Here is a 26,928-nt window from a genome sequence, read left to right as displayed (position 1 = left end):
AAAAAAAAAGGAGAGTGGAGGAAGACTTTGAAGGACTAGGACGTTTTTATTGGCTTTCCATTTCTTTTGTCTCCCACCCAGTTCCAGGACTACAGGAAAGCATTTTGACTATTTATACTATCTTAATATATATATCGAAGCCTACAAAAAGGATACAATAGGTAAAAAAAGCTCTTGTTGATCCTGTGCTGGTGTAGCATTTTAATGGAGCATTTAAAAGGTAGCTTTGTATTTTTTAAATATAAGCTCTCAAACTATTACAAATATCACGGAGAGGGGACTCTCTTAGTTTTCCTGTAAATATTTCAGTGTTTTCTTGCATTATTTTGAATCCAGCCAAGAGACTGGGCAACCACAGAAACCATCAACTGAATGTAAGATAAACCAAAAGGGGAACCACTGAAGTTGCAAAACTTAGGCAGGACAGTGAAATATGAATACAAAAGAGGGGATGTTGTAAGGGCAGCAGGGAAGGAAGGAGGAGTTTAAACTTATCCTAGTATATTATCAGCATTCCCTCAGGCATTCTATTCAAAAAGGTGGAATTTAATCTTCATTGCCTTTGAATAAGCAGTATAATCTCTAAGAACTTCTGCCTCACATACGCCTTTTTTCCTGATAGCTGACAGAACCACTTCACTGATAGTGTTCTGGTAAAATACCTTCAGGGTAAATGTGCTTTTATAAACAACCCATTCCCAAGTTACTGAAACTGTAATACATTTATAGGACAGAACCTTGGCATGTGTAATATAAAAGTCACTTTAGGGAACTGGAGCTGGTTGATGGCAGCTGAGTCTGGCTTAATGCTCTTACCAGGACATCCTATCTCCTGCCTTCTCTTGTGCAGATTTTTTTCTAAAATAAACAGTATTTTACAGTTTCCAAACTGCCACAGGAGCATGACGAGGCTCAGTCTCCCCATTTCCTCATCCCTGTGGTGCAGGGACTTGTTAGAGTGGTCATGGAGCTGCCAAGTTAATGCAACACCCCTGAACTACCCGAGCGAGTCTGCAACCCTCACGCTCTGCTCCTCATCTCACCAGAAGAAAGGCTGTCTGGAGAAATGGATTTTTAACATTTATGCCTCCCCCTTGTGTCTCTACCATATGAACTCACCAGACTATGTTTATTTCTGAGATCTCTACAAATGCAAACTTTACATGTTTGTTGCCTTAGATTGCTGGTAAACATGTAAACCCAGGAGCAAATTGAGAACAAAACTTCTCTGAGTTGCTGAGTCTAAAATCTCCTGTGGAAATCAGAACTACAACTGTTACAGAAGTCATCTAATATTTAACAGAGGATAGGGAGCATAATATTCTATGCCTTCATTGAGCACAAGCTATGAAGAGACAAATTGAATATTACTAATTCTGTTCCACTGGAAAAGAATAACATTGCCACTCACTTCATGAGAAGTGGGTTTGATTTAGATGGAGAAGTTTGATTTGGCACTGTTTATTGTTGGGCTTTTTCTTAAAAAGTGATAAAAGTATTTTTATTTGATAGCACCTAGAGAAAACAGCATCAAAAGCCAAGGAAGAGAGAATTCCTGGCTTGATCCCAACCTCTCTGACAAGAAGGAGGTCAGAGATGTCCTTTTTTATGAAGAGTTTGTCTGCACAGAGGAAGCAAAAAGTTACCCAGAGATAAGCAGAAGGAAAATCAAAAGTCAAACGTACCTGACTTGCCCACGCCAGCTCGACCAAAGATCGCCAGCTTCACTTCTGCACTCTTGGCCATGCTGGAAGGAACACAGTGGAGGCAGGAAAACTCACTCAATTGTCAGAAGTGAAGCAGAAGAACTGTTCCCAGCTCCTGCCTTCAGCTTCACCGTGTCATTGTGACGTCAATGCAGAGTCTGGGGAAGAACACCACAGGGATGGAACTGCAAGGAGCCAGGCTCTCCCCTTCCCCTGCCTGCCTCCCCCTCCTTTTCTTCTTCTTTTTAAATAATCATGATAATTGACGCTACATTCCTGCTTTAAACATTGCAGTAACACCACTGACATCCTTCAGCTTTCTGGCTAGTTTGCCTCACACTGGCACCGTAAGATGGCAAAAGGTATGTAACAATCCCAAGCACCTGCCTTGCAAGGCTCCTAACTATTCATTTCTTCCTTTCTCTTTCAGCTGAAATTACATATACTTACTGTATTTGAATCATATGCAGGGAGGATTTTTTTGCTTTTTTTGCAGAATAGATTTAATAGCTGTGAGCACTCACCAGTAGTGCCTGCAGATAGCTACTCTTTCCTTGAGCCCTCCAGCTCCAAAAAGGTTTCAATTACTCAGCAGCAGTTGCCTAAAACCCTCTAAGGCCCCCTCTAAACCCTCTAAGTACCTTGCTCGCTGCCCTAAACAAATCCATACCCAGAAAGTTCTCTAGCGCTCCTTTTTAAGCTGCTTCAGCTCATACATAAACATTCAGCAAGGCACGGAGTTATCAGAAGGATGCCAGAGTTTCTGGTACTGCACTTTGAGCATGGGAATGATCTGTGTTCACAGTTTTGCTGCATGACCTTGATCTCGCTAACCCGGACAGTGAAATCTATACCTATTCCTGTCACTGTAGAATGCTTTAAGATCTTCCGTGAAAACACGAATATTGTGATGATGATGATGATCCTCAGCCCCAGCTAAAAGGTCAAATACTTGGTCTCCCCTTAAAGCCGGGTAGAACTTCGTGTATGAATGCAACCAGTTACGGGTCTGCTGCTGAGCTGAAGTACCCACTTTAGCCATGAATTCTAACAGCGGCGTAGGATGCTTCCCTTGTCAGCACTCCTCGCTCTATAGCAAAATGCATTTCTAACATGTTTTTCGGGAAACAAACAAACAAGCCTAAGGCTTTTTCCTATACAAAAACGCTTGTTTAAAAAAAAAAAAAAAAAAAAAAGACACCTTATCGAGAGCGGTCCCGATTCATCTCTGACTTCTAAATGCTCCTGATTCCTTTTCCCTGCGAGTAAGTATCAGACCGCTCTCAGTCTGCACGGGCAGAGAGAGGTATAAACTGTTCCAGGACGTGGCGGAATGGGATACTCAGGGACTGACTGATACACCGGCGCTTGCCTCCCGCCAGAGCTCCTGGCCTCCCGCCGCGGAACCTCTGCCCCGCTCTGCAGCTCTATTCCACGTCTCCGTGCAGGTGTTGATTCCTCCGTCCCTCCGCTCGGGCTTTGCTCCGCACCTCTCCGGGCAGGTGCAGGGCGGCTCCCGCGGCTGCCCGGCCCCCGCCCCGCATCCTCCCGGAGCCCGCATCCTCCCGGAGCCCGCATCCTCCCGGAGCCCGCATCCTCCCGGAGCCCGCATCCTCCCGGTGCCCGCACCCGCGGAGCCCGCCCGGCGCTCACCTCTCTGCGCGCTGCTCCCCGGCCCGGCACGGTCCGGCACGGTCCGGCGCGGCCCCGGGGCGCTCCCGCCGGCGCAGCGGCGCGGCCGCACAATGCGGACGGTTCCGCCCGCCCCTCCGCTCCTCCGCCCGGCCGCACAATGCGGAGCGTCCGCCCGCCCCTCCGCCCCTCGGCTCCTCCGCTCCTCCGCCCGGCCGCGGCTCCGCAGCGCCCGCGGACCGGCCGCGCCCCCTGCGGGCTGCCGACAGCACCGAGCGCGGACAGGAGCGGCAGGGAGGCGGGAAGCGGAGAGGCGGCGGCCGAGGCGGCTCCGTCCCCCCGCGGTCCGTAACCCGTGCCCGAAAGGAAGGGACGCAGCCCAGTAATTCGGCGGTACAGCCTCCTTTAATTATGTGGGGCAGCTGCTGCTCGCTTGCATGGATTGTGACCAAGCGCTTGATAGCGGGTCCGGCCAAGGCTGTTCCGCAGTTTATTTTAACATCTCGAGTGCTCTCCTTCCCTCTCTCGCTCCCTCGCTGCTGCTCAGCAGTGTCAGCCTGTGCAGGGCCAGTCTCTCCTGTCCCGGCACGCGTGACAGCAGCCCTGCTGCCCCATCAGACTGCTTTCCAGTAGCACCAACTTTTTACTCCGACCTCTGCCTCCCGACTTTCATACTTGCCTTATGGCGAAAGAAATTGTTCTTAGTTCAATTTGCAAATGGGCAGAACGAATCATGTAAATACATCAGCCTCTGCGAGAGGTTCGTGTCAGAGCCGGGAATCAAGTTCTGAAGTGACAGGACCGAGTTCAGCGGACAGCTCTTACTTCCTTGTTTATTAAACTATCCAGTAATATAAAGATACATTAGTACCAGATGTGAACCAGAGCTGGAAAGCACTTAGAGTTCAGTGGATGTTCCTCTGTTTCTGTTCCAACTCAGATCTGAATGAGATACCAGATGAGGAAAAGAAAAAGCTCTCCCCTTATTGTCTTCCTTCACGCAAAATTAAAAGAAGTTGGATAGGAAAAGGTCTTCCATGGTCCAAGTCTTTCTACAGGAGCAAGATAAAGGTTTAGGGGGCAGGATGGCAGTCCTGAGGAGCAATGAGAACCTAATTCCCTCTAAGAAGTGCCAGTTGCTGGCACTCAGGAGCAGATCTCAAAATAGTTGGAGTGCATATCATGGAAAGGGAAAAATAATTAAAAAAATTAGAAGGCAGATATGAAAGCAGTAGCATGGTTTATGCTTTACTTGTTAAAAGCAAAGGTTTTAAGCCTTTTCTCACTGCTTAGTTTGCATAATTTAGAGGGATTAGCTTTTTCCATCCTCCTAAGAGAGCAACTGATGTGTATTTTGCATCTGGGGAAATGCGTGTTAGTTTCGAGGCCTGGCATTTGTTCTGTGTCTATGGAATTCACCCTGCATGGGGCTGTCAAATTAAATATGATAACTGGCTTTTCCAAAACAGCAGATAATTTATTGGTCATTAAAATCCCAGTGGCTGTGCAGTCAGCTTGTACTGAAGTCTCTTATTGGTGAAGAATTCAGTAAGCACTAATCATGGATACAGGCAAAGAAAGGTTTCAGGGGCTTGAAACTCAAAACTGGTCCAGGAGTGCTGCAGTTTTCTTTTTGTTTTCTCTTTGTTTTCTGTGTACTCACAGTGCTTCATAATGTTGATGAGGTTTTGGGTGGTTTTTTCCTACCCGAAATGGATTTTGAAAGCCTTGGTCTTTAATCCTGTAGATCAAGGGCCGCCTTGCTTTGTCATAAGCAATGGGGTTTTTTGGTGCTTGTGGCTGACATGGTGTATTTTCTGAATGGTTTTGCCATTTGGGCTGATCAAAAAATGTGGTGATGGGTGTTGCCCTGGCACCGGTAATGACATCAGTGGGTGAAGTCTCTCACGTGGCTGACTGCCTGAAGGATGAGGGAGGTTCCTTTCCTGCCTTTCTATTCTATGAAAATTCGAGAGAAAGGAAGCAATGCTGGGTCTGATCCCTGATGATCTGTGTGCTGAATTGAGCCTCATCCAGCAGAAAATCAGGAGAACCCTCTTTCCCGTCTATCAGAGGAAATTACTGGCTGAAATGAAGTTGAAGGAAACTCACTCCTCTTGATACACTCCTTTTCTGTGGCTGTGTGGGATATATCTGGATTAGCTCCCTGATATCCAGACCTGGCTACACCCCTTTTTACTTAAGATGATGCCACCAATGGTCCTCAACAAGAATTTTGGTTCATTTAACCTGTAGTCAGGGCTTTGGACTGCAGTCTGAGCTTTGGAGTACCCTTCTCCACCAGAAACCTTGATGGCTGAAGAACAGATAATGAAATAGGAGCATGAACTGCTTGAACTGCTTGAAATGCCAATGAGGCCACATGTCCTTAAGTCAAAACAGGATGCTGTTTCAGGATTAATTTACAGAGGTCCATCCAAGAGTTTACAGTTGACAGAAGTATTTTAGAAAGACTCACATTTTCAAGTACCACTAAATAATATTTTATGGGCTTAAAAAGACATATCCAAAGTCCAAAGAGTTCTTTCTTCCTGGTCTGGAGGTGTTACTTTTTTAATGTCAAACACTTCCACTGGCTTCTTTTTTCATCCTGGATGCTTCTGGTGTGTCTTTTGAAGGTGTCTTTTTTTGTGAAAGCCAAAGGCATTTGACTCCTGAAAGGTGGGAGAGAGGACTGGTATGAAACTGCAGCCCTGACAGCTAACACATGGAGAAGACATATGAGTGGGAAAGGAAGTTGCAGGTTGTTGGTTTCTTGGTGATTGGTTTATTTTTTTTCTTTTGAAGCTGGAAATCCCCTTATAGATGGCAATTTCTAAGGTTTCAACAACTTCCAAAATGAGATTTGAGCACGGAGTTTGTTGAGGCTCATGAGAGACAAAAAACAAGACACAGATTTCAGCAGGTCATTTAGGAGTCTCTGAATCCTGTGGAACTGAGTGGCATTTCATTTTCTGAGCACTTCAGTGCAACTGAGTCCAAGATGCAAACAGATGATGTAGAGCAGATGATGCCACAAGTGGCGTAGGTGAGAGAACAGACTCCTCTGGTATAATTCCTGCAGTAAGGACGGGGCTGTTGAACTCAGGGCTGTTGTCTTGGCTGCTGTTGTAGAGAACAGCCCAGACCTACCATGAGGAATGGTCTAGAACAGAACATATCTGGTCAGAGCTTGCATTAAAAAGCAAATCAGTTACTTGGTTTGTTTTTTCACCCTTCCTTCCAGCCCTTCTGCTGGGAGCTGAGATGATATTTGATAACTAGTAGAGAAACTACCAAATAAATAACATGTTAACACAATGTTTGCAGTTATTACTAAAGGTTCACAGGGAAAGATTCAGATTGTTTTCTTAATTTTCAGAGACTATCTTCCAAATGTTTTTGTGTTGGCTCTCAGCAATGTACATAAATCTGCTCAGTTACACTAATCTAGCACAGTGAAAAATATTGCAACTTTGTCGTTAAATTATGGATTAAATTTGCTGTTAGTTTGGCTTGTAGTCAATATGAAATATTGCTGTTTTAAATTAATATTTCATTTTCTCATATTTTTCCTGGTAGCTTGTGAAATGCTGAGTTTATAGTAATGGGTTTTCTTGAGGGTAAGCTAAGCATTTATAACTTCTTTTCCTCTCCATTTCAATACATAGAAGAAAAATTAAATACAAGATGCAGGCTTTAGTCTTAGTAAGTGTCTGTTTCTAATGGAATAGATAAGACCACAATCCTGAGAGTATTTGTGTTTAACCTTACATGGACAGGCTTAATGGAGTGACCAGAGGAGGTACAGCTTCCACATCAGTACCACCTGAAGGCACTCTGTGGAAGCTTCTGGTTCTGCAGAACCAAGGCTTCAACTTTCTGTCCCATTTGGCTCTGTCAGGTGCCAACACAGGGCACAGGAGATGAACTTTTGGGATGCTTTTCACAGCACAGTGTGGATCTCACATGTGCAAATGCCTCTGTCCTAACACAGGCCTTCTGTCTCAGTCTCATTTGCCACATTTGTGCAGAGATACAAATACACAGCTCGGGTTTCTTGCAGTAGCAAGAGATTTTTATCAGGTAGGTTTAACAGTGATGCATGAGCAAAGCTGAGAGGCACAGCTCAGTAGCAGCTATTGCCATGTAGAGGAGAGAGGTATCAGCTCATGTTTTATAACACATGGCCAACAGATATACTTCATATTGGCCAAGTTAAAATTCTGCTCACTCTTGTTTCTTCTCACCATTGAATAAATTGTGTCCTGAGAGTCTGTCCTTAAAAATGGGCAACCTGAGAGTCCACACTCAAGGCCATACAACTGTGACAGCTCTGATCCCATCACAGCTTGGTATCGTTGTTGTTTGGTTTGCTCTTTGTTTAGGGTTTGTTTTTCTGGTATTGTTATTTCTCCCTCCACACTTAGATCACAGAGAGATTGTTTGATAGGTTTTTGTTAATGTAAATTTAATTGCTGTATTATCAAAAAGAAAGCAGGGTGACTGTAACTCTCTTCCACGTATTTTGTAGTGATTAAATATCTACTTACTGTAAACCGGAACAGATTCAGTTTCTGCACCAAAGTAAATTTAAACTAAAAATTAAATCACCTACAGAATAGTCTGAAAATGGGCTAGTGCTCTTCTGCTAGAGAGATTTGTGTTATGGTTTTAATAATGTGCACTTATAGAATTAAAACCCACGGGTAACAAATGCAACAAATTTTGCAACAAATGTGCAATCCCAGACTTTATTAATGAATGAGTTACACTGGTGTGTCATCTTAATTTCTTACAGATGTATTCATGTTCTTTGAAAGGACCAGTGGAAATTGTCATAAATCCATTTGCTGTTCACATTAATGAATGCTAGCCCTTATTCTTCCTCAGTGGTATTATGATTGCAATCTGGATTGCCGTGGGGACCCCACTGTAATTCATCATTTCTTCAGCATTCAAATTCTCTGGTGGAACCAGATATTGGTGTCGACAACATCTGGGGTTTTATGTCTCTCATCTTTTTTTCTACCTCCTTCCTTCTGTTTAATCAAGAGAATGGGAAGGGGAAATTGCTGCCATTATTAATATCTTCAAGACACTGAGGGATTGCTGGGAGTTTGGAGCATGGTTACACCTAGGAGAGAGGGAACACAGGTCTGTCCAAGGAGGTGAGGCTGAGGAGCAGCTGCTTTCAGCTCACTGCAGTGCCAGACATCATGGCAGGCCTGGAGAGGCAGGAGGGCACTTTTCCATCTTCTATTCTGAATCCAAGCAGTGGCTTTGACAGGGGATACACTTTCACAGAAGAGTATCTTGGCAAGCATATTCCCTTTTTCCTTCACTTGGGCCATTTCATGTTCTATCGAACAGTTCTGTACTTGCATCAAGAGGAGACGCAGGTTGATGTGGATTTTAAATAGGAATCTTTATCTGTGTCTGATCAGATCCTGACTTCTTTCCTACCCAAATCCTTCCGATGCAAGTCCGTTCTCAGGGCGAGGGTTTAAGTGAGCTCAGGCATGCACTACAAGGTAAATCTTGAGTGTAGGGTGTTCCTTAGCTTAGAGTGTGTCTGTCTGTCCTTACCCTGTGTGACAACACACGGGTTTGTGGGAGTGAGACCTTGGCCCAAGAGACACACTGATGTTTACAAATTCTCCAGAGATGTGCTTTCCCTGTCCTGTCTGCTGCACATAGGAGGGGCTCACATAAAGATAATTCATCATCCTCCTTCGAGTCTAGCCCTTAAAATTCCTCCTTGCCATAATACCTCACATCGATTTGATAAATGTTTGTCTGCAAATATATTATGACCACTGCCTATTGTGCTGAAGGATATTTTACAATCTTTGTCCTTCTCCATCTATCCAAATCCACCAGTTGTCTTCCAGGGCTGGGAGTGTGTTGTGGTAGGGAACTAACCTTTGTGCACCCCAGCACTCAGCAGCTGGAAGGGCCTCTGTGCAACTCGTGTCACTGAGATGGTGACACGTGTAAAAATCCTGAAGAAAAAGTAGTAAGTATACTTTTCAGTCATGAAAATGATGATCTGCTGTCCATGAGCCTTGCAAATTCAAATCTGATTCACCTCCCAGGGGTGTTGGGGGCTAAATTATATCTTCTCTCTTCCTGTGTGTGCTTGGGCTATGTAATTTTGCCTTGAAGTGTATTCCTTCGCTTTGCTGCTGTTTTAGGAATTATACACTGGGATTTATAATGCCACTTTTCTCCACAATATTTGGGTGCTAGTTCTAAAAGAAAAATAATCCAACCAACTTGTTGAAATACTTGACATGTTAGTGTCATCGAAATATTTTTTTTTAGAGCTATTCCTGAATTCATTATGTATAAGGTGATCAAGGAATTTAGGAGCCTCACTCAGACTCCTTTCTGTTCAGGGCACAGCTGGTGAAGGTAATCAGCTCTTCCAGCATTAGGGAAGAGTTTAGCTGATAACAGATGCTGAGCATTTCTGTGCTGCTCTGTGAGTATAGAACACGAGGTGATGGCGCTGGTAGATTATCCATCCTCATCTGGAAATCATTATTGCTAATTAGTCTAGCTTTTGGGTACTAATTGCTGTTATCATGTTCCCTGTCAAAGTTTCTGGGACTTTGAATATGCACTGGAAGTTTCAGGCATCAACAAAGACCTTTAGGTACCATTTGTAAATGAGGGATTAATAAATCAACATAAAAGTTTGTTAGGACAGAATGAGAGAAGCAGTCAGAGATACCCTCCAATGAAAGGGAAGAAAAGTTAAAAATTTGATGTTAGAAGCCCAAATTTCCTGTAATGTTATCCTGTAAGGTGGAGAAACTCTGAAAGGACATGTTTTAAAAAGCAACTAGTAATGCCAGAGTTTCAGAATCTTTTAAGCACGTGTTAAATTCCTATGGACTCCCTGCTCAATGGATGGCACAGCTTGAAGGATTCAATAAAAAGCAGTAATTAAAACTACAGGGAAATAAACAACAACACACACAAAAAACCTCCATAAAACAAAAAACACCTAAGATTAAGTCTCTTGTTCTTTACCCAGGATTCCCATCTTCATATAAACACAAATCCCACAGAAAACAGTGTAACATTTTTATGGAGATTTATGGAAATAAGCAGTCACTAGTTTATTTAAACTGTTCATTATTTCAGTATCCATTGATGGTAAGATTGCACGAACACAGTGAAGTGTACTCCTTAAGGAGTATATATATATTAAGGGTGTGCTATACCCTTAATTAGTATGGTATCATCCATAATAAAATGTGTTTTAAAAATTCATTGAATGTTTCGGGATATAGTTGGAAAAAGAATATAAGAAAAAAATGTTTCATTTTGAAACACTTAGAGATAATACTTAAAATTAGTTGAATTTACTTTTTGTTCTGGCTTCAGTTAGAAATATCAATTCTACAGGAAACTTATAATTTAGAACAATGAATATAGTTGCAGTATTCTTGCATGGTTAAAGAACATGCTGTCCAATGGTACATTGTTTTTGTGATTTGTTACTTGAATGTTCTGTCTCAGGAATTATATAGCACTTTTTTCTCCAGTCACACAAGATTGCAGTTCAGCCTCTTAATGCATACAGATGCAGAGCAAATGGGCACTGGGAAAGAATATATCAAATGAGATAGATTAGTTATAAGAATTTTATAATATTTTGGCTGCTATTCTAAACAGGGAAATCTTAAACAAAAAAAGACCGGTACCTGTTCCACAGTCAAGATGGTTTCTGTGATATGATTTCTGTGATGTATGTTTCTGTGAAATATTCTATTTCCATCTAGTAAAGGACAGAGTTCATCTGAAGAATATCCCTGTAGAAAACGATGAAAGATTAAGACTTTTCTGTCCTTTTTCAGACTGAAACACCAAAACAACAGCTCCCTGCTGACCTTGAGACAAAGCAAGGAAATGCACAAGGAATAGCTCTTTTCAGTGAAGTGACACTGGTGAATGGAGCAGAAGTGGTTTTAGGTATTACTACTAACAAAAGTTCATCAGTCGCTAACACAAAAGCCTTGGTAAAAAAGTGTTGAAAGGTATTTGCATTCCAAATTTTTTGATGTATGTTTAGAAAGTCTTTAAGAGGTCATTATATTAATGAAGAATTCTTAAGCACATTTTCTGAGCTCTCTGTTGCTTTTGAGGACACCAGCTCTTGCCTGAAATGACTGTTAATTGGATCAGTATTCATCCTTTGAGTGGTTTAATTAATGGATGTAGAACCTGACATCTCTCATACCAGGCTGATGTTCAGGGAACGGCGATTCAGTATTTTGTAAATACTGGTTCTGTGCTGGAGGTTTCCATCAGGCAGCCAGACTGGGGGGCCCCAGCCTGCCCACGGGGTGGATGCGTTTATGTTGCTTTATGTTGTTCCCTCTCCTGATTCAGCCAGAAAACAGGCTGAGGCCAGCCTGAGTACAAGATCATAATGTGGAGAGTGTTTGTAGCTGGTGTCGCCATGCTGGGTGTGACTGCTCATGGAGTCCTGTTCAAAGCAGCTAGGGGTGGCTGGGTTATTTCATTTACCTTTAGCCATTTCATGCACATCTACTCCAAGCTACTGATCTGATTTTCTGCAGTCCATGGAGTTACCTCGAACGACGTCTTCTCTGTCTCAGAAGGCATCTTGGGGGCTCCAGTTAAACATAACAATTTGCTGCTGGTATAATCTACTTCCAACAACCCTTGTCACCTAGCTGGATACTGGTCACAGGCATCCTACCTCTGCTTAGAGTCAAAGTCACCTATTTCAGTGAGATGCACTGAGTTTAGCACACTCCTATTTTTTTTTTTCTTTCTTTCCCCCCCCCCCCCCCCCCCCCATTGGCTGCAAAGTGATTTTAGTTAAGTAGCTTAGATGGAACCATTTACTATTGGTCAAATAAGTCCTATTTTCAGCTGAAGTGTTGAAGGTTTTGTTCTCAAGGTCCATCTCTATTTCCCAAGAAGTGACTGTCATGCAGCTGGAGGTGTGGGACTCCCATCCAGGAGTTCAAAATTTGGCATTCCTATTCTTTGTAATGTAACCTATCAGGAAAGTTTGTGGCTTTCATTCTTGTTTTTAGAGAAGATGAGAAATCTATTAAAATTACACATATTATGGTACAATCTTGTATGTATGAATAATTTTTTGCTCTCCAGACCACAACAGAAGTGTTCTGAAAAGCTTCATACATGTCACTCCTAAGAGATTTTCGCTCAACAAACTTTGTCTCAACTCCTGGTTTTGTCTTCCTCCCACTTTTACAATCAAGACCATTTACAGCCACTTTAATTGTGAACTATGGTCTGTCTGGCTTTATTATAGGATCTGAGGCAATCACCATCATCAGCTGCAGCTGAATAAAGGGCTTGATTGCACTTCCTCTTGAGCCTGAATGGGGCAGACAGCTTGGCTTTAAGGTCCACTGTTGTCCCCAGTGCTGAACTCCACTGTTATCCTCCTGACAACCACAACCCGTTCACCAAAATGACCATCCCGAGGCACACAGCTATTTAATGTGGGGCTCAGGGTGGCACCCCTTAAAAGACACAAGTCGTATTTAGAAATTTGAATTACTAGGCTGACTTTCAAATAAAACAAGGATAAAAACCCTTCTAGGTTTTCTAGGGATGGCATGGTGAGGGGAACGTGTTTTATGTCTTTTTTAAGGCAGGCTGCATGTGCATTCCATGGCCCTGTGCCATCTGCATCATTAAGCCACCTTCTTCCATGATTTATATAAATCTTACAAGCACCAAAACTCTGCTAACTATCCAGCCAAACTAAAAATAACCTCTGAAAATAATCCAGCATAAAAATGTTTGCCTTCAAGACAGAAAGCAATTTATTCTTTGCAACCCTTCTACTGTGTTAAAATTCTGATTAAGTTACTGGTTACCAGTAGTACCAAGAAATTTAAAGCTACTAATCACTTGCAAGCTTCTTCTCAATGATAATTAGAGAAAACTGGTGTAGGTGTTGCTTTCAGCTATTAAAATGCTCGTAGATTAATGTTATGGAAGAAACATAGTGAGCTCTTAAGATTAGACTGTTTGTGCATTGGAATTTCCCTAATAGGATGCAAATTTATCTTTTATTTGTACAAAGTGTTGAACACTCACCCTATATTTTGAAGTATTTTCCTGATGTTGTTAATTTTTCACATGACTAATTGGAAAGTTGTGTTGAGTGATCAAAAATCTGCAGAGCTAAACTACCACTAGCAGCAGGACTGTTCATTAAATCCTGCTTTCTGTGTATTCCAGCTTGAAAAGACACATTTTAACTACTCTGTAAACAACCAAAAACTGGGAATGTGGTTCCATGATTTTGGAGGGCTTTTATTTAAGGAAAGGAGACTCATGTGAGTTCTGCTCTGTTATCAGCGGAGAAAAAGAAGAAATCCTGCAGGTAACTCAGAACACCTGCAGAGTCTGATTTCTGGTTTAACAGCAGCAAATCCTCATCTCTGCTTACACAAGCAAAGATGTTTGGCCTCCCTATTGAATTTTTTTGGAATTAATGCCTTTGCTTATTAGGACTCATGACTCCCTTAGCTGTTTTCCTGCTCCTGTGCCAGGTAAGGAGATGGTGTGTAGGGATGCTGACTTGTGGAAACATTTATTAATAGCTACATCAACCACAAATTATTGTTACGCACGAGTTCTGAATTTATTGGGAAAAGTTCATTGAGTGCTCTGTGTGGTGTAAGGCTTTAAAATGTGATAGCCAGCCAGTTTCTGGCACAGGAAGGAAAATTCTAGAAAGGGACCTTACCAAAAATCTTGGAATAGTTTTATTTAATACATAGGAGAAAAATAAAAACAACAAAAAAACCCCACCCAAAAATAGACCATTAGTGGCTTCTTTGTGATGTGTTGAGTTTCAAACTGCTGAGAGAGTAGAATAGCATTGGAGCTCTGTAGCCAAATCATAACAAGAAATGTTTTATCTCTATTATTTAGGACAGTGACACTGTCTGAGTAGAGCATTTCCAAAAAGAAGCAGGTGGATAATCTTCAGATCCTATGTCTGTCCAGTTTGATACTTGAATTCTGAAAAGCTTTATCAATTAATTGGGAATATCTGGAAAAAAGTGTTGGAAACATTTGTTTACAATAGGATATCAGTGATTGGGTTTGAATCATACTTAGTAAAGACATCTCTCTGTGTGGTGCTCTTGTTCTTAGACAGCAAAATTTACATTTAAGCACCACGAAAGCCTTCTGCTGTAGGAGAAGAGAATATAGGTTACCTGGCCCCTAATGAGTAACAGCTGTATCCAATAAAGAAAAGTGTGATAAAAGGGAGTGGGGTGGCTGGTGAGAGGGAATTATGAAGGAAGAGGAAACTCAAGGAAGAGGGAAGGAGTGGCTCATGAAGAAGAAGAAGGAGGATCCTGGGGGGAGAGAATCACTGTTGTGAGGTCAGTGTGGGTATGCAGTTAGAGCCTGTTGTTAGAACCTGCAGTCACAGTCTAGCTGGGTAAAAGCCTGCAGTCAGAGTCTGCAGAGTAGTGTATGCAGTCATCATTTTGCAAGAGATAACCAGCAGGCAGAAGCTGCAAGGGAAACCTACAGCAGGAGTTGCTGCAGCCAGAGTTGGGGGATGGTTGGAGTCAGGATGGCTGAGCTGTAAAGAGGAATAAACCATGACCCTTTTCACACTGTGCTAAACCAGAAGTCTGTGTCTTGGCTTGTTTCTACTACCTAATAAGAGGGCTGCTGCAACACTGTGCAAGGATGACAACCTAATTTGTGAGTTATTCCATATCATGTTGTGTCCTTATGCCCCTGAACATACTTGTCTGACTCTGAAGCTCAGCAGGGTTGGATCCCTAAAGTCAGCACTGGGTGCTGCAGGCTTCTGGCTTGACATACAGGGGCAAAATATCACTCTGAGGACAATCAGACCTTGGAAAAGGCTACCTAGAGAGGCTGTGGACTCTGTTCTTGCAAACTTTTAACACCCAGCTGAAGAAGCTGTTGGCAGGCAGGTCTGCATTCAGTGCTGAGCCTGCTTCTAGAAGGAGGCTGAGCTAGAGGATCTGCTGTGGTGGCATCCAACTCAAATTGTTCTAGGATTATGTGGTCTGAGCTTGAATTTTGTGTATTTTAATGTCTTTATGTAATTCTTTTTTTATAAAGCTGCATGCTTACATGAGTTGACTGTAATGATAGTATTCAATAATTATGATAATTGTATCATTAAAGAGAGGTCATGCTTTCTGGCAGGAATAGACAGAAATATTTTTTTATAGATTCCTAAAGACAGCAGTTATTGCCATAAGGCCTACTTTGTTTATGCATAGCAAAATTTTCCGCCAATTGCTAATGACAGACTAAGATAATTGCCTATAAATGGAGTAAAAAATTAAATAATAAAAAATAATTAAAATAATTGCAGCATAGTTACTTAGAATAAAAGCCTTTTGAAAATTTTCCTCTTTAAGAAGTATAAGTGTCTAAAACCAGGGGTATACTTGTTATAGAAAAAGAGTGGGCTGGAGTAGAAACTACACAATTCAAATATCACATAGAAGTTTTGCTTTCCAAGAATCACCCACTTGTTGAGTCATGTTGAGCTTAAAGCTTCTTGTTTATGTAACAATATTCTCATTTTTCTTTCAGATGGAAGGACAATTGCTGCTCTTTTAAAAGGACACGTTTTTGATTTTGGCCACTGATGCTTCAAAATAGGTAATTACTCAAATATATCCAAAGTTGTCTATTTCTGTATTGTTGAAAAATAATTAATTCATTGTTCCTTTGGCTGTTCTGAAGACCTGAATGGCAGAGTTGAAGGCTTTGAAAATGTGGCGAGTCCAATGTTTTTCAAAGATTAGGAGAACATACTTTTTTACATTGCAGAAAGGAATGACTTCTGCAGTTTTGAAATTCTTCAGAATAGCAATAATGGGGAGACTCTTTCGGTGACTGAATATAAGTGAATTTTTTTTTGTTTTTGTAACACTGTTGCAAAAAGAGATTTTATGCATGTTGAGGGTTGAGGTGATAGATTAACTGAGATTATAGGTAAATCATGGCAAAGTGGAAAAAATGGAAGGCAGTTTTATTTGGTGATAGAATTTATCTCTCTAATATTTCTTGGTTTGACTTTTACTAAGTAGATTCAATGTCAGTTGCAAAAATGAGTGACCTGTGTTTTTCTCCTGTATGAAAAGTCTCAACTTTTAAAGGAATTTTTTTTAAGTTAAGATAAGGCTTGACCAAGGAAGAGGTGTCTGAGGAATTCTGTGTTTTAAAGGACTAGCAGTGTGTGAGTGCATGTTCCAACAGATTTGTAACAGGCCTTGGGTGATGTCCCTTCTTCTTGTTAATTCATGCTCACTTCTTCCTTAAATGAATCAGCACAAAACTCTTTTTCTTGTATAACCAGACTCAGACTGCAGCAATGTGCTGAAAATGAGTTCTCTGAAGACAAGTGTCAAAAGCCTGTCGTATTTTTAGTCCTAAGACTTCATAACCCATGGGATTTTTGGCTTTTCTGTACTTCATCTTGGCAAACATGGTGTTTTCTCTCTATGGGATTCTTGCCTGGGCCTGGGAGTTCTTGCTGCTTGAAGTCAGATGTGATGAATTTTGACCTGGATTTGGGACCCAGAGGTTTGGTTTTGACCAGATTGAATTTTGACAAGATAGACTGAATTGAGACCTGGATTCAGGTATTTTACAGCTGCTACTTAGAGCTACAGGTGGAGCTCACTTTGGCAAGGAATATGAAATATGGTCCTGAAGCTGTGGTCTTTGCCAGTAGGCAAGTTTTGCTGGTTACTTGTGGCCCTAATTAATCCTAAAGGCTTCAGGAACCAGTTGTTGGGAGGGAGGTGCTCCTTAGGTGGATCATCTGCAACATTGTCCTTCAGGGTAAGGCTTGGTGGAACAGGCTGAGTTCCAGGGGGAAATTATTGTTTGCATCATATAATTAAGAAAGGCATCACTGAGAATACACCTAGTGAAGGTGAATTATGGAGGCTTTTGCACAGATTAAATCTGGAATTTTGTATTGTATGCGTACTTCTTGTTGTGATTTTTTTTTTTTAATGTACTGAAACAGCTCACAACATGGATATTTGATCTGAAGCTGTACAGAGGAGACTAATATTGCAATACCTTATACAAAGAGAGATAATTCAAGTAGATTTGGGAGCTGCAGCTGCTGTGAAAGGCAGTAGCTTTCCTTGCAGGAGTCGCATGCAGTAAAGGTGCCACAACAATGTTCTGTAACATTCACCTATAGGAAGGGGCATAAATACAAATAGATTTTAAATTGCGTACTTAGAAAGACATGAATAGAATTTCAGATTTCGAATTTATTTTTTAAAATCCATTCCTTACTTTCTGCTTAAATTGGGCTACACCCAGACTGCAGGACCTGGAAATAGTCTTTAGGTATTTTGACACAAGTCGAGGCGAGAGCCCAGCATGCACCAGCAGTCAAAGCCTGCTTTGCTTTCCACCAAAAAGCATCTGGGAGCAACACCAAGGGTGTCTTCTCTTATCTCCACCCAGGAATATAAATGTAGCCAGCTTATCTGGGCCCTGGCTCTAGCAGGGACTTGTGCTGGCAGTGGAACTGATCAAATCATTTAGGATACCACTGATCTGCAAGGAGATGCTCTCAAGATACACTCATTCCCTGACCAGCCCAGCTTGCTTTTCTTGCTGAATGCTGCCTGGCTGCGTGTCTGAGTTAAATCGTACCCTGGAGGAACAGCTTCCACAAGATTGTATTAATATTGACAATTAACAGACATCCTATTATTGATTTCTACCAAAGCAGATTTTGTTTGAGGGATCATGTGTAACAGTCCTTAACTATATTAGATTTAGCCAGAAGCATTCTTTCCTCACAGAAATATGTGCCTAGATACATTTGCTCTATAGCCACCTGGGCTTTTGTTGGGATGGTCAAATAATTCTTCTTTGAAAAAGAGCAACTAAGAGTTCAAAATATTGAAGAAAGTCAAGATCCATTTACTGTTTACTACATCAGAAGCAGTTGGTATCTTTAATAAAAATATCAAATATTGAAAATTCTAATACTTCTAGTGAGAAGAAAGTAGAAACAATCTGCTTAGAATTATTTGCCTTAAAGTGAACTTGAGCTGGTATTGTTGTTTACTAGATTAGCCAAGATGCATTTCAGTCCATAAATAAAGAATGGAGCTTTTGCCAGATGATTCATTTCCCTAAATTATGATTGACTTTGAAAAGATTTGCTTTGCTTCTTATGTATTTTTTTGGTTTCACAGTCAGTCTGAGATGAGCTTTGCCATGAGGTGTGATTACTTTCTACTGCTCTCTAACTGCAAAAATTTCTGTGAGCTGAAAATCCACTTGCATGCTGAAGTTTAGACTGAGCTTTCATCAGAGCTATGGAGAGAAACTCCATGGAAGTCAAGGGATTGTATCTCTCCTTCTGCATCGTTTTGGCAAGGCAGGGACAGAGCAGATTTTGCCCATCCACATGCAATAGAATGGTATCAAGTGTAGCTCCCTGTGGAAATGATAAGATATTACTCAGAAAACTTTGTCAAATGATTTTAAACTGAGAAAACCAGTGAAATTGCATGAAGGTTGAAGTCCAGAGCAATGCAAAGGACTCACTTTGATACATTTCGAAATCAATTAGAACAAAGGAAACCAAAATTTCCAACATTTCACCCACAAAAATGAGGATTTATTCCCTGGCATGCCACAGATTTCTGCCTCAAGGATTTTTGCCAGAAATGTTGTTGATTTGTTTTTTAAACTTTCTACATCTAAAAATTAATCATCACCCTTAAACATGCAGGCCTGTAAACCTTATTGGAATAATGGATTTTGTTTCCCTTGCTCTTTTCCTAGTTTAGGCCCTTTTGGTTTATGCTTGTTATCAGGAAGAGCTTGTGATTATCTCGTTGGCAAAGACCCTGTGCTTATTTCATTCTTATTACAAAGAAGAAAAAAATTATACTTTGATACATTTTATGTAACTGTACAGTGGGGAAGAGTTTTTTTCCTAGTGACCAGCTGTCTGAAACCAGCAGTGCATAAACACATCCATTCACCCAGATAATCGTTTCCCCAGATTTGATTTAAAACACTTCATTGAAGTTATTATGCTCATGTAAAAGAGCAACAATATATGAGTGAGCCAGGCCTTAGGCCTTGATTTTCCTCCAAAAGATGAAAGCAAATGAAGAAATTCAGGGAACAAAACAATGGGTAAAAAAACCCTGGAACTGAACCATTTCTGCAGGGAGATTTAGGACTTAATCCTGGGAAGAAAAACCTGCTCTGGCCTTGATCCAAGATAGTACTCAAATCTTAACTCTAACTCCATCTGCAGTTTCACTGAAACCTAATGTCTGCCCAAGTGCTTTGAAGACTGAGGCAGAATATCAGTAATTTGCAAGAGTAAGCCCTCAAAGAAATGATCTTGGTCAAGTGATTAGGACTGGCAATGAGCTGAACTTGTAAGAGATAGAAGGAGCTGGCTGTGGGCATATCAATGGATTGTGAAGTTGAGTGAGGATTAGCAGGAAAGTTGGAGCAAAACCTACTTAAATAATAGCTTCACTATTATTTAAATATTTTGAACTTTCTCTTAGGTTTTGGTTTTGGTTTTTGGTTGTGTCTTTTGTTTGTTTGTTGTTTTGTTTTGTTTTTTCCAATAAAATAATTTCTAAATAGGTTTTGAAATAATGCAATGTTTTTGAGAACTGATCTTTTTGTTTTGGTTTGGTTTTGTGTGTGTTTGGGGGGGGGGGGGCGGTTGATGGTTGGTTGGTTGGTTTTGATCCTCAAACCTGCTATCTGGAGTTGTTAGGTCAGAATTGAGAAGCAGAATTCAGGCATATTACAATGCCTCCATTTTTGTTCTCTGGTTGTAGAGGCTGTTACTTGAGTTTCTTCTCTAATAAATGTCTCTGCTGTTCATCTGGTTATTTGATACCACTCCTGTTTTTGCACAGTTCAGTGGTACATGTTATAGATGGTATTTGTAATATATTCCTATTATTTGCTATCAGCTTACTGATGCAGCCTATACCATTATTCATTTTTTTGCAGCTCACTGCTCCCTAAACTGAAATCTTTGCTGAACCATTTAAAATAATGCTTGTTCCATGGTTCCCACTCTTCCAGGTAGACAAAAGAGCAGTCTTTTGGCTGTGGGGGAAAAAGGCAGCTTCTGAATGGTGAATTTCTTTTCATAAGGCAAGTGTGCCTGTGGCAACATCAGTGGAGATGCAGACAGATTATAGATAACTGCTTGACACTGAATGTGTGTTAGCTGAGAGCACTGAATGCTGAGTGAGGTGGGAGGGCAGCCCAGAGCTGCCCAGGGGACACTGCCTTGGTGGAGCCTGGATTTGCAGGTGGGTGGCCAGACCTGCCTGTGATGCTCCCTCTCTGAGGCCACTCTGTGTTTCAGCCAAGTTTCAGCTCAGTGTCCTCCCAGCCCTGGGACAGAGGTGCTGCAGGGGCTCCTGGGCTGGGTTCTCAGTGGTTTCAAGTCCTGCAGAGCCAGTTATGTTTGGAACTCACTGTAGGGCTGCTGTGTTTTAGGTTCTGCATGTTCCTTTTCAAACTAAATGTGATAAAAAATTGCTTTATAAGCAGTGATTTGTGCAAATAACCCAGGAATCCACAGCTCATATATAGGTCAGAGTTCAGCTTCAATTTTGAACTCACACTTGCTAGCTTAGAACTCCTCATGCTTCCCAAGATTTGCGATAGCATCCAATGCTTGTTTGTTGGGGCTTTTTTGGGTTTGTTTTTTTTTTTTGTTTGTTTGTTTGAAGGGTTGTTTTTGTGTGGGTTGGGTTTTTGTTGTTGTTGTTGTGGTGGTTTTTGTTGGGTTTTTTTGTTTGCTTGTTTTGTTTGGTGATTTTTTTGGTTGTTTATTTTTTCTTAGATGTTTGGATCTAGGACTGTGGTTTGTACCATTTGAAAGAGGATGTTCACATCCAGACAGAGTTCAAATTTAGATCTAAGCTGTCTGTAGTTACGAACGCAATTAGAGGAAAAGAAATGTGAAGTAATGAAAGTGACTAAATTTCTCAGTGTTTGTGTTCAGTTTCACTTCTTATTTAGACAGAGATTTGAAATAATTTTCAAATTATTTAAACAGACCATCTCCTTATGTCTTAATTTAAACTGGGCCTCTTTCAAATTTTTAGATAATTTAAAAAGTGCTGGTGTAAACCAATTATAAATCACTGATGTGATGCAGGAGTTCCTGATTCAGAATGTATGGCTTATTTTGTCATTTCCACTGAGTGATTTACTGGCTAATCATTTGGATGGTTAAGAGGAAGACAGGAATGAAAGTGACTGCAGATGGCCCCCAAGCTGCTGGAGTGCCACATCCAGATTTTCCAGAGGCCTCCAGCTGTTTAAGTTCTCATTCTGCAAAGCAAGGGTTGCCCCAGGATTAACTTTTACTGCAAACCCCCCACCAAGGCTTTGGCCACCCAAATGCCTACAAAGAAAATTTCTACAGTATCTTGCTCATTTTTCTTTATGCCTCACTTCATTATACGTGGTAAATAAGCATTAGATAGTGCCAAAAAAAAAACATTCGAAGAGAGTCCTTTTGCCTGTGACCCCACCTGGGAATCATCTAACCTTAATATGAAAGATGTGCTCTTGGAGTTCAGCCAAGCTGCTAGTGGTCATTCTACATTTGCTTATCCTTTAGAGAATGCAGTTCATGCCCTTTGCCACTGAGTAAAGGGTTCTAATTATCTGAAACATTTCTCTTTTTTTTTTTCTCCCAGCATTTAATGACTGGCTTCCAAAAAGCCTGGACTTGGAACAGGGTCTTGAAATTCTGCATGACCACTAGAGTTTAGCTCTTATCTGAATTAATCTTGCTCACCTCAGGGATAATTCTCAGCTGTTTGATCTCTTGATTAAAATACATCCATGGTTATTGACCTCTAGTCCCATTTGCTCATGCAAGATATTCCAGGGTTGTTTTAGCTCAATTGATTTTCTAAAACAATATTTTCAAAAATATTTTTAGAAAATAATATTTTCTTAAAGTAACCCCAGTGAAACTTGTAGGGCTGGCTACTTGTTTAGGAAAGTCATGTTTCCTGTGTGAAAGTACCAAAGTCGAACTTCTGATAATGCTGCTTCCTTTATAAAGACACTTACTCTACAGCTGGTAAAAAATAGAATAATAAAAATTCCCCATTAGAGGGCGTTATCATTAACAGCATAACAGAGGAAATCCACACTTATCTGAAAATCTGAGAGTTTTTATAGGGCTTAAGAAGACTGAAGGATTCACATAGATAATCCTACAACTTTTACCAGTTGTTCAGGATGGGGGAGGCTCCTCAACCAAACACTTGGGTGCAGTGCTTGCAGTGCTCCAGCAGTGGCTGCCTCCCAGCACCCTGATAGCTTCAGGCAAACTGGGGTTAATTCCATCCTCTAAGTGGAATAGTGGTGTCCTCCTGGGTGTCTGGATTTGAAATTGCTACTCCCTCTGCACAAGTCACAAAAAAGAAAGGTGTTATCTCAGGGAGCAATCTGGTTGGTTGGGGTTTTCTTGTTTCTTTCTGCTGTTAACTGAATGACTTAATATTTGGAGAAAGTGAGCTCAGATGGACTTATGAAGATGAAATTGCAATTAAGGGTTTAACCTATCCCTACATATGAGAAACTGTGTAAAACCAGTGAGGGGAAGCTGTGCAGCCACAGTCACATGTGCTCCTTAAGCCTGGGGCCGATAGTGACTCCTTGCTGGGACAGTGTGACCTTTTAAAGGCTTGCAATGGAAAGAGGAAGAAATGTCTCCTGACTGTAAAAGCCCAGTTTACCCTTTCAGCCTATGATAAATTAACTGCTTTGTTAGAGTGACAGTTTACCCTGTTTGAATGCCAACAAAGGCAAAAAAATGTGAGCGTGCCTGCCTGGCATAAAGCATGGAAGTAAACCACATGCCTCCGTCAGTTCACCCCTGGCTCACTAAATCCACAGAAACCCAGGATTTGGAATATATGTAGGAATGTATTGGATGCAGCATCAAAGCATTGTCTTGATCACCATCATCCATTCACAATCTTGCAGAGTGTAGTAATGCATATTTCCTTGCTTATTCTGAGATTTGTAGCTTGACCCATGAGAATTGTTTTAACTCTTGCTGGGATGGAGGAGCAGACAGGCTGCACTCCAGCTTTGATATATGAGCTGATTAGAGCTTCTGGCAGCCTCCAGGACAGGGTTTCTCAGCAGCGAGTTCTCCAGAGGGTTTCTGAGGGTGGGATTACTGTTAAGGTTTTTTTTTGTTTTTCTTTGATCACAGTCCTGCTGCTAGTAGAGTGTGTGAAACAAAAGTTCAAATGTTGGCATATTCTCCTGTGGGATAGCAGTCCTCACAGTAGATAATTTCCGTATCTGAAATGAGCTACTCAATGACTTTTTTTTCAGCTGCTTTACTCAGCTGAAGCATAATCAGTGATTTGTTGTATAGTTATTAATGCTTCTGTACTCCTTTTCCCATGCTCATGCAAATTAATGTAAAAAGAAAAACAATATTGTAGAAGGTATGTGGTTGCTTTTCTATAAAAACAGAGTCTGAAGAATTGAGAAATCAGGAATTTCTGCTCCCTCAGATGCCTGAATTAGAAGCACAGTCATTTTTCAGCTTTGATACAGTCTTTGTAGAAAGTTTAACAGTTCAATTTTCTCCAAAAATGCTGATTCTCTCCAATGGCAAAAGAATAATCCTCCTGTGCCTAGGTTCTTAAATTCAATACTTAAATTTAGATGTGTTTAGTTATTCCCCTTGCAGCCACTGGGACCTCATGGAGCTTGCTTCTGTTCCTCAAGAGCTATGAAATCTGTGATATGAATAGAACTGATTTCTTTTTCTTTCTAACCCTGTTTGGAACTGGATATGGACCGTACTCTGATAAACTGGGAGACAATCAAGAAAGAGTATGCTTCAGGCAGTTTAAAATAGATTCAAAATAACCAAAATACAGGCCTTGCAGCCATTTACCAACCCCACAACTTGTGCAAATCATTAAGCAATACAGACTGATGATCTTCACTACACACATAATATTAGATTTAAGGGAATTTTAAGAGGGACCAAGAGATTTTAAAATAACCTTTTGCTTCCTGCAGTAGTCAATCACCAGCTGTGAGTGCTGGTTTCTCTCTACTGCTTGTACTGAAGGAAGGTGAGAATGTCTTTCTCTCATCTAGCTGAGTAAGAGAGCTGGGATCTGAGACATGTGTGATCCTTGTGGCTTCCAGAGGAGATGCTACTGATGCCTTGGGAAGGCTGACCTGGAACAGAGACTGGACAGAGCTAGAGAATAAAGTAGATGATTATTGAAAGGTCTTTAGGGTACACCTTGGGCAGGATAGGGCCTGACCAGGGCTACACCCAAGGTGGACTAAGAATGGTCACAAAATGGATGGCCAGTCACGAGATCTTACATTTTTATAAGTTTTGGTCCATTTGCATATTGGGGTTTAATTGTCCAATTACAGCTTCAGGTTGTGAGGTCCCATCCTTCTTGTTCCTCCCTTCAGCCACCATTGTTTGTGCTTTTGGGCCTGAAAGTTGTCCTTGGACTCCAGCAGGAAAAGGATTTGTTTTGTGAAGAGAGCTGAGTGACACTGAGTGTGAGGCTCAGAACTGCACCCCTGGGCAGCACAGATTGTGAAAAACATGAAAGCTAAAATTTAAGGCATCACTACAGCTGAGCAAAAGTTCCTTTTGACCTCCTGTCTGCATATTCCTTATTGCAATAGATTGCCAAAATTCATCTTGGAATTCCCACTGTTATCATCTTACCTTGCTGCTGTCCTCAGGGTCCTTGATAATGAGGTCTAGGGGGACTTAGCATCTTCCAGCTTCATGTCTGAGGGGGAAAAAAAAAGAGAAATTATACCCTCTCTTCCTTGTAGCAGTACTTACAGTATTGAGGCTCCTGGAAGAAATCCTTGGCCCAAAGGAGTCTTAAATGTATTGAGCATGGAGTGATAATTTACACCTCCTTGGAGCCTGTCAAAGCCAGCAAAGGATCGGCTACAGAAAGCGTCAGGTAGAGAATTCAATGAAATCTAATTCTTCCATGTGCCCAGCATTCTACTGCTCCACAAAACCTGCCTGGGAAACCTGTGAATGATGGGAGATTAGGCACAAGTATCAACGAAACCAGAAGTGAATTCAACACTGGAATGCATCTCATGGCGAGTGCCCAGCGTAGGATGAAAATAAACGAGGAGCGATGCGTGAAATGGAGAATACGAGCGAGGAGAAAATAACTGTGCTACATCCTCGGGCCACTCTGTGCGACACAGTCCTTAAAAACAGATCCAACATTGCCACCTGCGGGTGGCTTCGGCGAGGAGCTGGCGGGGCGCCGGCAGCGCTTCCCGGCGAGGGGACACGGGCACGGGAATTCCCGGTGGGAATGTGGGAACGGCGCGGCGAGCCTTTGGGAAGGGCTCTGGCCAGCCCAGGGGAGCGATCCTATTCTTCACACTGTGCTGCTGTGAGACAACGGTGATTGAAACACTCTTCCTGTTGGAAAACACCACTTCCACTGATTTAAGAGGTGGGAATCATTAATCACAGAGCTGTGTAATTATTGAACCAGTTACGCTGGAAAAGACCTTTAAGATCATTGACTCCGACCACTGGCCCAGCACTGTCAAGCCCACCACGAAACCATGTCCCCAGTTGCCACATCTACGTGGCTTTTAAATCCCTCTCACTTGGGCAGCCTGCTCCAGAGCTTGACCACCTTTTCCATGAATTTTTTTTCCCAATACCCAATCTAAATCTCCCCTGGCACAATCTGAGGCTGTTTTCTCTTGTCCCCCAGACAAAAAGCTTGCTATCTGAGAGAAGAGATTGACTCCTCCACCTGGCAACAACATCCTTTAGGGTGGTTTGGGAGAGCAGTGAGGTGTTCCCTGTTTCCTTTCCTCTTAATTTCCCTCCTTAGGTCAGATAACAGCATTGGTGATTTTGTGGTTTTCACTGGGTATTTGAGTCACACACACCATTCTCTTTCGCAATGTAAGTTTCTCAGTAGCTACATCAACTTCCTTGGGTTTAGTTTGCAAGGAATTTTGGCTTCAAGTGAGTTACACCAGAAAATAACTTGTTAATTACTGGCAGTTCTCTGGCTGAGTACAGTCACTGACCATTGTTAAAAATTATATTCAAGGGGAACCTTTGTTTCAGTGAAGGGTGAATTTAGGTGAGATATATATATATTTATTCAGTAATATTGTATTTAAATGCAGATTTTAAATCAGTATTTCAGTTTCTTCATAGTTTCATTCACTAATCATGCATTCTGATTGCAACACATACATTAGTTTTACACCTTCATTCTTAAAAATTAAATCCAACAGCAAACAGTGAAATAAAATTGTTACAAACTAAAAGAAAGTGCTTTACTGGTATGTACTATATATATGGATAAAAAATTTATGTACGTGTTTGTGCCTACAAAGAGGCCAAAGTATCATGGTGTATCTAAATTCTCAAAGGAATGAGCATAATTGAATTAGCTGGTTCAGGGTTCCGTTTATGCAG

At 41.4% G+C, this 26,928-nt stretch overlaps 1 protein-coding gene and 1 long non-coding RNA gene across 2 annotated transcripts in view; one reads left to right on the top strand and one right to left on the bottom strand.

Annotated features, from left to right (window-relative positions):
- The window catches only part of RERG (RAS like estrogen regulated growth inhibitor), a 90,301-nt gene extending 88,405 nt beyond the window's left edge, over positions 1 to 1,896 (bottom strand). The window contains exon 1 of the mRNA XM_066319539.1: positions 1,686 to 1,896. Coding sequence (XP_066175636.1) covers positions 1,686 to 1,746 — 61 coding nt within the window. The 5' untranslated portion in view covers positions 1,747 to 1,896. The remainder of the gene's footprint in view (positions 1 to 1,685) is intronic.
- An 11,882-nt stretch (positions 1,897 to 13,778) lies between these two features.
- LOC136360909 (uncharacterized) lies at positions 13,779 to 26,294 on the top strand. The gene is made up of 3 exons (XR_010743542.1): positions 13,779 to 13,918; positions 15,969 to 16,037; positions 25,461 to 26,294. It is a non-coding gene; the product is annotated as an uncharacterized lncRNA (long non-coding RNA).
- The last annotated feature ends 634 nt before the right edge of the window (positions 26,295 to 26,928 follow it).

Source organism: Sylvia atricapilla, chromosome 5 (assembly GCF_009819655.1).
Source record: "Sylvia atricapilla isolate bSylAtr1 chromosome 5, bSylAtr1.pri, whole genome shotgun sequence".
Classification (NCBI taxonomy): domain Eukaryota; kingdom Metazoa; phylum Chordata; class Aves; order Passeriformes; family Sylviidae; genus Sylvia; species Sylvia atricapilla.
The sequence above is the reverse complement of the archived record's forward strand: the minus strand, read 5'-3'. Positions and strand labels throughout refer to the sequence as shown.